Source organism: Phodopus roborovskii, unplaced genomic scaffold (assembly GCF_943737965.1).
Source record: "Phodopus roborovskii unplaced genomic scaffold, PHOROB, whole genome shotgun sequence".
Lineage (NCBI taxonomy): Eukaryota > Metazoa > Chordata > Mammalia > Rodentia > Cricetidae > Phodopus > Phodopus roborovskii.
Genome location: NW_026125391.1, coordinates 11,388,128 through 11,399,100, shown reverse-complemented (window position 1 = coordinate 11,399,100; position 10,973 = coordinate 11,388,128). Strand labels below are relative to the sequence as shown.

The 10,973-nt window shown below is 39.1% G+C and overlaps 1 protein-coding gene across 1 annotated transcript; it reads left to right on the top strand.

Moving 5' to 3' along the window:
- The first annotated feature begins 204 nt into the window (after positions 1–204).
- Sostdc1 (sclerostin domain containing 1) lies at positions 205–3,797 on the top strand. Its single transcript, XM_051175088.1, has 2 exons — positions 205–597; positions 3,096–3,797. Exons 1-2 carry the CDS (start codon positions 393–395, stop codon positions 3,509–3,511), a joined length of 621 nt encoding a protein of 206 aa, XP_051031045.1. The 5' UTR covers positions 205–392; the 3' UTR covers positions 3,512–3,797.
- Positions 3,798–10,973: the final 7,176 nt, after the last annotated feature.

The following is a 10,973-nucleotide window of genomic DNA, read 5'->3' as shown; positions in this document are numbered from 1 at the left end:
TTCCCTTCCATTAAACCTGAACATGAACTAGGCTCCAGAGAGGGCATGGCTGAGGCATGTGGCAATTGTGACAGAGCTGTGCCTTGCCTGCTTCAGCTCGCAGACCAGACCGGTAAAGCCCAACTCAGAAATCTCAGGCAATTTGTGTAGAAAGCTCCTCCTCTTCTGCAGCCTTCTTCTCCATTGGTAAAATTCTTTTGCAGGGTCATGTAGGGATCCCACCCCTTCTCTGTGTTTTCACTCTGAAGCTCTATACAACTTTACACCTGAATGAACGCCAAGCCCCTGTGGATATATAAAGGGAACCTTGGGGAGGAATTCCACAGTCAATAGTGCAGAAGCAGAGGGAAAGAACTGAGCGGCTCCTCAGCCAAGCAAATCCTCCACTCAGCATGCTTCTCCCTGCCAGTCATCTCTATCTCATTCCACTAATGTGCATCCTAATGAAAAACTGTTTGGCTTTTAAAAATGATGCCACAGAAATCCTTTATTCACATGTGGTTAAACCTGTTCCTGCACACCCTAGCAGCAACAGCACGTTGAATCAAGCCAGAAATGGAGGCAGGCATTTCAGTAGCACTGGACTGGATCGCAACAGTAAGTGTGTTTTACTTGTACAGGTTTTCTCTCTCTCTCTGTTTTTTTTTTCCTTTTGGGGAGCATCAGCCCCCATTCGTGTAGAATGATTTTATTGTATACTACTCTGAACCATGTATATTTTGAAAAAAAAAAAAGAAAGAAAGAAAGAAAAGAAAAAAGAAAAAATCTGGGAGCAATCTGCTGCATGCATAGGCTGGTGTTCTTTCCTGGCTAGTGATTTTAGAGTTAATATAATTAAAACGGTGGCTTGATAATGCAAGCACAGATGTGGTTTGTCCAATGCCCACTAAAAAGCCTATCTATAAATTCAGCTGTTGCTTCTTTACAACTCTGCAAAAGGAGAATTCTTTAAAGTGTTGTTCTGCACAGTTTAAGCTCATGCTGCCTTACACGTTGTTAATTTCAGAACATATACAAATTTGGTGAAGTGACTAATAGTAACTAAGTAGAACTATGTATAGGGAATCACAAAGGATGAAAGGAAGCGTTCAGGCAGCATGAAGTTGCTCACACAGATGTCTAAAATATGTCTTATTCAGAGAGGTGTAAAGCTTTGATGGTGTTTGTTGTAAAGGAGATCTATCCTACAAAATGTTAAAGAATCGTGTTTATCAAAAAAGTTTTTATTCAACAGATTGAATTGAGGTAATTGCATGTTTCTGTGAAACACTGAGTGCATATTTGTAACTGAAGATTTTAAATAATTGTATGCTAATGTTTAGCCCAAGGAGTATTTCCTTACCCTTTTCGGTTTGCTTAATTGACATGCCAAGTGAGGGTATTTCTTCCTCTCACTTTTGCTTTATTCTCTTCCTTTAAGAGTTCACATTAGTAACCAGCTTGAAGAAAGACAGGAAATGTAGTGTAGGAAATCTTACACAAATATTTGCCCCTCCTCCTTAAACTTCATTCAACTATGAAAAAGAGTTTTTTGACCTTTGAAAAAAGTCAAAGCAAATATGAATGGTAATGTCTCTCTAAGAAAACCAAAGTGTTTTCACTGTGTGGAGATGGTTGATTTCAGGACACAGGAAGTGTGTGATCAGTGTTAGGTTACTGAGCAGTGTGGTAGCTATTCATTGTCAGCAAGGGAAACGTCACCACAGAAATGCCCAATCTTATACATCCAGGAACAAAAGCCAGGCAAGTCAAAAATCTCTGTGGCTGCTTCCAGGTGCAGACTTAAGGCAGCTGCAGTTAGGTGAGCTGGAGTCAGCAGCAGGCAAGCAGCACAGTGTCCAGCCAAATGTTAACCCTTTCATTTCAGTCTACAGCTGAAGCTCTGTAAGCACAGATGCACACAGGCATGGCATACAGCTATGTGCTTCCTTTAGGATATGAGCCTTAACTCAGACACTCTGCGGTTCAGAAATGGAGCAAAACTCCTGACTCACCATCCATGTTGAGATTATTTTCAGAGCCGAAAGGACAATTTCACCAGCTTTTATTAGTTTTATTTTTATTAGTTCATCAGCCTATGTTTTAAAGCCTTTTTTTCCTGGTTAATAAGACATGATTTCTTTTCAAGTTTGTCTTAAGCAATTCTCGTTTAGATAACAAAGGAACAAGAAGGAAAACTTAAAATATTTTAATATTAAATTTTGTTTTAATTACACAAGGCACATGACCAGAAACAGCCAATTAGAGAACCTACTTATCAAATCCAAATAACTGAAACAAAAAACCGTCCATGCCTGATATTCGGGAAGTGAACACTGTGGTTCCTTGTGCAGTTGTAAATCAGACATGTTAGGTATTTTTCTGTCATAAAACTCATGGAAATGTAGCCAAGTTGTTATGGCAACCATACGTTCCTAATTTAGGGGCTTTTATATTCTTTAAATATTGAGTTGTGGTGGCATTTTGCATTTCAAACATTTTACTGTTCGTTTTCTTTTTAAACATAGCCTGGGAATTTATGTTTAGAACATAGTTATTAAGTTTGATATGCAAAATGTTAAGGGTTGTACCCATATGCATGTATGACCGTGCAGCTGAATTCTATAATTGAAATAAAATATTACAGCATGCATATGCACTGTACACAACATTTAAATACTTTCCACATTTTCTCAAGAGATTTTTGAAAAAACTTAATTAAAAGCACTTGCAGACATTAACCAATATGACCCGTGAGAACAAGAACATTAAAGTGTACTCTTTGAAGAGTGGGAATGAGACTGGGAGAATGTGACTTTTAAATACTTTAATAAACAATGGGTTAATGAAATACATGAAAAAGAATGATCTCTTCCCCTCCCCTCCAAAATAGTTGCGGGCTGTACATATCCTGGTCATTTGGATGTAAGTGCCTTCCAACCCTCCCACAGATTTGCATTGTGAAAAGAAAAGTACATAGTCATTTCTTTGGTGGTGTCGTGCAATTTGATTTTTTCTTTCTCTGGTCACTGCAAATTACTTAAAACAAGAACAAAGCCCCCAAACACCTTCAGTTGCTTTCTGTCTCTCATGCAGTTCTGTCCTGTTTCCTGTAGGTCGAGTTCAAGTGGGCTGCCGGGAACTGCGCTCCACCAAATACATTTCTGATGGCCAGTGCACCAGCATCAGCCCTCTGAAGGAACTGGTGTGCGCGGGCGAGTGCCTGCCCCTGCCAGTGCTTCCCAACTGGATCGGAGGAGGCTATGGAACAAAGTACTGGAGCCGGCGGAGCTCCCAGGAGTGGCGGTGTGTCAACGACAAGACGCGCACACAGAGAATCCAGCTGCAGTGTCAGGATGGCAGCACACGCACCTACAAAATCACGGTGGTTACGGCCTGCAAGTGCAAGAGGTACACCCGCCAGCACAACGAGTCCAGTCACAACTTCGAGAGTGTGTCACCCGCCAAACCCGCCCAGCACCACAGAGAGCGGAAGAGAGCCAGCAAATCCAGCAAGCACAGCCTGAGCTAGAACTGGACTGACTAGAAAGCATCTGCTACCCAGATTTGATGGCTTGGAAGACTCGAGCCTGCCATTGCTCTTTCCTCACTTGAAAGTATACGCTTTCTGCTTTGATCAGGCCCAGCAGGCTGTCCTTCTCAGGACCTTCTCTGGGACTAGCTTTTCCTTTGCAAGTTTCTCAAGATGTAATGAGTACAGTTTGCAGCGAGAGCCAGGCATCCTGTCGTTTCCATTCTTTAAAAGCACCTGATGCTGTTTAAACATCCTCAGTATACAGTTTAAAAGGCACCATTCCCTAGCCCACCCCCACCCTTCCCAAACAAAACCCCTTCCAACCATAAAAGTTCAGTGAAAAAAATTTATCTTCACAAAACATTTCAGAAAGGGGCTTTTCCAGTAATTTTCATGGGAATAGTTTGGCAGCCAGGGGCTACCTTGCTTTGAAAGAGAGGCAAACCTTGTGACATTTCACTTCAAAAAAAAAAAAGCCCTGTAGCGTTTTACAGTCCCAGTGTGAAATTATACCCTGCATGTTGACCTTGCTTGGAATGGAATGCCAGCAATGCATGGCAGCAGCTAATAAGCAAAGCGAATTATTTATTTTTCAATGTTGTTATTTAATGAGCTTTCACATGTGATTTTTTTCCAAATGTTAATTTTTTTTATGTTTTGAAGCTGTTTCATGTACCTAAATATTACCCAATATGATTTGTGGTTGGTCTAGAAATATGAAAGTACATGTAGATATGTAAAATAAGTATAAGTATTTTTAGTCTCCTTATATATTACTCATTTCATCATAGACTTTGTCTGTAGCATGGTTCTCTGTAAAGCTGAAATATGTAACACTTTATTATTTAGTCCATGCAATCAGAAGGCAGTTTGACCTTTAATGCCATTGACTTCTTTTCACAAATATAATTATGGCTAAATGTTATTGTCCTTGCCTCTAACACGTATAAAAAGGTACATGCTTGCAAACATTGTAAAATAAAGTTGTAAGTTTAACTGGCTCTTTTTGTTGCTGCTGGGGATCAAAATTATGGTCAGACAAGTGCTGAGCCTTCAGACCCAGAAAACTGCCCCCCCCCAGTCACATTTAAGCTTTGATAGACTGCTTGTATTTATAGGGGGAGGGGAGAGAAGGAGGGAAGAGGGATGGCTGAGTTGCAAGGAGCACTTCCAGATATCTGGGTGGGAGAGGGCATTGAACTCAGTTTTTTGTTTTCCAGATCATCTCCATGTGCAGCTAAGTTTGAGAAGAAAGGAAGAGTAATTGATGGGTACAACAGCTTATCTTGGGGAACTTTGAACACTCTTACATGGCCCCAAGCCACAAAAAGAAAAGAAAATTTCCAAGCTAATTTTATAGTTTCCTCAGTTTGGTATACTGTTAGACTAAGTAATATAATGCTAGTCTTGGATGGGTTCACCTGGTTCATACTGGGGTAACAACACATATGTATACAGGATGCTGTCAGAGCTGAAATGGAGACAAGAAAAGAGCTTCAGACTACATAATAACACTAACTGTTATCAGTGGTAAACTAATTTACCTTCCAGATCTTAAACTGTGATACAGTATATCATATTAATGCATGGGACATTCACAAGTATTTTACTATACCAAAATGTGTCATCTCATACCTGTCTTATTCGCTAAATCACAGGAACTTGCCCTGACAATGGCTTTTCAGACCCAAGAAGACCCTGCCTTTCACTAATAAAACCCTGAGGGAAGGTCTCAGTAGAGATAAAGCAAGAGCAAATTCTGATTATTAGGACACAGGACATGGAATAAAGTAAGCTCACAAACAAGATTTCCAACGGTCTCCACTGAACCGAGAATTGGATCTATTTTTCATATTCATATTCAATTTGCAGTCCGTATTTAGCCATGTTACAGTGGTGACACGCTCACTGGGTGGTATTTAATGCTAAATGAGAGGAAAAGGTCAGCAGTTGGAAAGGCCTAGGGTACAATTGCATTCAATGAAGAAGAAATGAAAAGTCAACAGAAAGGGCTGGGTTTGGTTGTTATCTTTAGAAAAACGTGTCTGAACTGCTTTTTACATTTGAGATATTTTATCAAACAGTTAACTCAGGTTGATGAGCTGTACATAATTTTATCAGCACCTTAGTAACTATCACTTCAAATTGATGATAGACTGTGATACTTTTAGCACAGAATGTTATCTAGTTTCTCTCAAAATATCTACCCCCAAAGACGTTTACTATTAAATTTATTTTGGTTATTATGGATAAAGGGACTTTTTTATAAAACTTTGAAATCAGCTTTATTTGATTAACATTTACTTTTTTAAATTAATTTTTTACATTCTAATCTCAGTTCCTCCTCTCTCCTCTCCTCCTGCTCCCCCCACTCCTCCTCCCCACCTCCCATCTGCTCTTTGGAGAAGATAAGGCTTCCCCTAGAAAGTCTACTAAGTCTGCCTCATTGAGGCAGAACCAAGTCACCCCTCCACCCCCATACCCCTGTGTCTAAGCTGTGCAAGGTATCTCTCCATATAGATGGGCTCCACTCAGTCAGTTTGTGCATTAGTGTTAGATCTTGGACCCACTGCCAGTGGCCTCATGTATTGTCTCAGCCACACCATTGCCACCTGTATTAAGGGAGTCTAGTTCGATCTTATGCAGGTTTCCCCACTTGTCAGACCAGAGTCAGTGATCTCTCACTAGCTGATTCTGTGGGTTTCCCCATCATGGTCTCAACTCCTTTGTTCATATGCATAAAGGAACTTTTAAAGTAGTTTCATAGTATGTAGATGGGTACATCGATGCTTATAGACATGTTGGAGAGTTATACTTAAATGTGTATCCATAATGGTAGGGAAGAATAATTGCATATGCAAGTGGATAATATGTATATGCTGCACTTAAATATAGTCTTTAAAGTGTCTACTTGTAGGCCAGCAACATGGTGCCTGTTACCAAGTCTGGTGGTGTGAGTTCAATCTCCAGGGCCTACATGGTAGGAAGAGAGAAATCACTTCCATAAGTGGTCCTTTGACTTCTATCTGCGCTTGTCTGCATACCCACAAACATACACCAAATTAAATAACTAAATGGCTTTAAATCTACTTGTAAAAATTAATATTTTAGTTGCTAGTCACTATTTTTTTGCTAACTACATTAATTGTTACTTATGAGTCTGCATTTCATAGTGGAGTTAAAAGGACTAGAATTTCAAGGCTATTTTCAGTTACACAGGTAGATTGATGCCTATCTCAAAACAGTAACAAAATGTAACAAAAGTTAATAATTGGAACACTTTGTTAATCATCTTTATTTTACTGTCTATTTTTTAAAATCCATCAAATTTAGTATGTAAATATGCTTAATTAAAAAGAATGTCTGGTGGAGATGAAGCTCAGTTCATACGGGGCTGGTCCAACATGCACAAAGTTCTGGGCCCAGTCCCCAACACTACAGAAAAACTGGGCATGGAGATGCATATCTGTAATATCAGTGTTAGCTAGCAGAGGCAGGAAGATGAGAAATTTAAGGTCATCCTTGGCTACATAGTGAGTTTGAGGCCGCCTGTGCAACATGAGATTCTACCTCAAAAAACAAACAAACAAACAAACAAAAAAACAACTAAAAACAAACAAACTCAACCAACCAACCAAACAAAAAAATCCACTTAGTTCTTTCTTGTCCTTTCTTAAATGGGTAAAGGATAATGGAATATTTTATTGTGTAATATGACATATCTATCAAATGTGGCATTTTTATTGGACACATTTAATGTTTGCACAAAGAAGTTGTAAGTGAAGCAAATAGTATCTAGCAACAGAGATTTTAAAAGCTTATATAATATTGAAAAAATTAAAGTGTTTGATAGTTTCCTTTTATTATGTTTGATTTTTTTTACAATCATTAGGAATCTTTTGGTATTAAAATTAGTTCTTTTTTTTTAATCTGATACCATTTGGATCATATTTAAATTTCAGCAACAGCTATTAGTTTTAAAATAGTAATTCATTCCATACCCTAAACTCTGCACTTAAGAACTTTCCTACTAACACAATCTTAGTAAGAAATGAGTCATGTAGGTGGCCACCAGTAAATGTTTTAACGGATAAAGAAAATCTGAATATTTATTCAACAACAAAGAAGAAAAAAATGGGTCAGTGAGATGGCTAAGTATGGGGTCACCAAGCCTGACATCTGGAGTTGGGTCCCTGAAACCCCGAAGTAAGCAGCGTTCCCCCTTGACTTCTGCTTCAGTTCTGTGTCTGGGTTCCTGACCTGCTTGAGTTCTTGTCTTGGATTCCCCCAGGATAGACTATGATCAGGTCATGAAAGCCAAGTAACCCTTTTCTCTCCAAGGTGCTTTTGCTTATGGTGTTTGTCACATAAATAGAGACAAAGAGATTTATTTATTTTCTGTGTGTACATGTATGTGTCTGCATGTGAGTATGGACACATGCATGTAGGTACACAAAAGAGGGTGACAGATCCCTTGGAGATGGAGTTGAAGATGGTATTAAAACACCTGATGTGAGGGCTGACAATTGAACTGGAGTCCGTTGTGAGAATCTAAAGCACGTCTGAGGCAGCAGTGCAGCCAGCCTTCTGTTTTAGTTTTAATTGTGCACATACACATGTACAGTCATGTGGCCAGCACACATGGTCGTCAGAGCATAACTTCAGGCATCATTTCTCACCATCCATCTTGAGCCCCTTGTTTGCCACTGTATGCACTAATCTGGCTGGCCTGCAAGCTTCTACCATCTCCACCTCCCATGGGAGCACTGAGGTTACAGACACATGCTTCGGCTCAGGCTTTCTGGAGATCCAAACTCCGTTCCTAACAGTTGCTTAGAAAAGGCTTTACCCACAGAGAAATGTTCCCAACACAAACTCTTCTTTGAGTTGCTCTGTCAATGTATTATACAACATCAATGAAGCAAGAGTTTAATTAATACAAGGGAATGTATAGTGCAAAAATTACACATGCCTCATGACTTTGTACAAATAATATACATAGTTTTAAAAATCATGTCAAGTTTTTGGTGTAACCCTGATAGAAACCCAGGAGTTCAGTGGGTAGATGACTTCCAGAGGAGAGAAGCCTTTTCCTCAAGAACAGAAAGGGACAGCTGCCAGCATCTTTCTACTGGAACTTGTCTTCAATTCAAATTTTCTGTCTCCATTTCTGAGCCAAGCACACATTTGGCAAGTAGCAATCTTTGTGACAACCACAGAGAAAGTCTGCTGCAGTAGACAACCCAGCAGGCATTCTGCTTACTGATGTCTGTAAATCATCCCCAAAATGCATTTGGTACAATAGCTTGGATATTTTACAAATTGTTTTGAAAAGCTGTAGCATAGGTGTTATAGCAGAAATCCTCACGGGGAGATGGTTAAGTCTGCAGGTTTAAATATTTAGTAACATGTATTAATGCCTGGCTAAGTGTATAATTATACCACCAGTTCTGGCCAACTTGCTGAATTATTTTCTGTTAACAAGAGAGTCAAACAGTTGGAGGATTTTATAAAGAAATGAGATACTTTCTGTAACTTTAGTAACTGGAAATCAAGAGTTGTCTTGTATTACTGATTTTATTTTCAGCCTTGGCAATACATCAGAATGTTTAAATTCAATGACATTGTCAAACTATGGATATTTTATCCATAGTTTATTGTCATCAAAATGACTAATTGCTTGATGTGGCTTAAAGATAAGCTACCATTGAAGTACAGCCATTGCTTCCTTCCTTCCTTTTTTTCTTTTCTGTGCATGTGTGGTGCATGGGTGTGTGTGTGTGTGTGTGTGTGTGTGTGTGTGTGTAGGGTGTAGGTCAGGTAGGATGTCAAATATCTTTCTGTCATTCTTACTAGACTGGAAGCTCATTATTTGGCTAGGCTGGCTATCCAGGAAGGCCTCAGAGTCCTTCTGTCTCTGTCCCCCAATGTTGAAGTCTTGTGGGTGCTGGGAACTCACACTCAAGTCCTCATGCTTGCAAACCAAATGCCTTAATAACTGACTCACCTCCCCAGCTCTTCCTTTCCATTTTTTGTCCCTTTTAATTACATCTTTAAGGTAATGTCCAAAATAATGCTTTCATTATGATATTATTTTTTTGAAAAACACTGTATGTATATGTGTCCACATTGTCCATCTACTGCTACAACCTGCATAGCTGGTATCATATAGTCTGTGTATGCTCCGATGGAGATATACCACAAAAGCCCAGAAACTCAATGTATTTATTTTATACATCTGAATGGCCTGTGTAGGTTTGTTTACTCTATACCGCTGAACAAGGGAATGGGTAGTCCTGTCTATAGGGAAGAAGTTACAGGCTATAGTCAGCTGAGAAAGAGGAAGTGGCAATTGACACTGTCAACAATCATCCTTGGACTAGGAGAAGGTTTGCCATTTCCATGAGTCTGAGACACTGGAGTCCTTGAATCATGTCAACAATACACATTTACTTACACTTTTTTATACATTCTCCCAGGGTTTCCTTTCCTTCCCATATATTGCCCCCATATGCCGCTTGCTGATTCACTTCTATCCCACAAATGGTGAGAGAAAGCATCCATATACTCTTTATGAGTCTGGCTTGCTTTACTTAACAAAATGATGTCCAGCACCATAAATTTCCCTGCAGTGCTGTAATTCTGTTATTCTTTACAACCAAATAAAATCCCATTGAGTGTCTGTACCACACTTCTTTGTCTACTTATCTGGTGGTGGACATCTAGGCAATAAACATGTCTGAACATGTATTTCTGTGATACAGAGTCCTTTGGGCATGTGGAAGGGAGTGTTTTATCTGGACCATACAGAAGTTCTGTTATTAGTGTGTATAGAGCCTCCAAATTGGCTATCAGACATTCTCCCTCTCATTATGTGAGTACTTTTTAATCCACAACCTTGGCAGCATTCTTATCACATTTCTTGTTATGATCATTTCCATTGAGAACAGATGCGTTGTCTCAATTCACATGCCCCTTGTAATCATCATGTTTCAATGGAAATAAATTCTTCATTTGAAAATTACTCTTAATAATTTACAAACTTAAACTTCTTTTTTACCTTACAGCAGGGTAAATATGGTAAAAAATAATCAACAAGTGCTCTCATTTGCAAAGTGGCTAATCTAAATTAGGCATTTGAAGACAACCTAAAACACTGAACACAGCCACAAAGTAACCAGAACTTTTTGTTTGTTTCTTTGTTTTGCCATTTTTTAAATTGAAATATTCAATTTCCCCCACTCCTTTTCCATCTTTCCCTCTCTTTCCACCCTCTCCCTGGCCCTCATTCTCCCAATTTAGTCAGGAGATCTTGTCTTTTTCCCCTTCCTAGGTGGATCCATGTATGTATATCTCTTATCTCTTAGGATCCTTTTTGCTACATAGGTTCTCTGGAGTTGTGGATTGTAGATTGTAGGCTGTTTTTTTTTTTTTTTTTTTTTTTTTTTTTTTTTTTTAT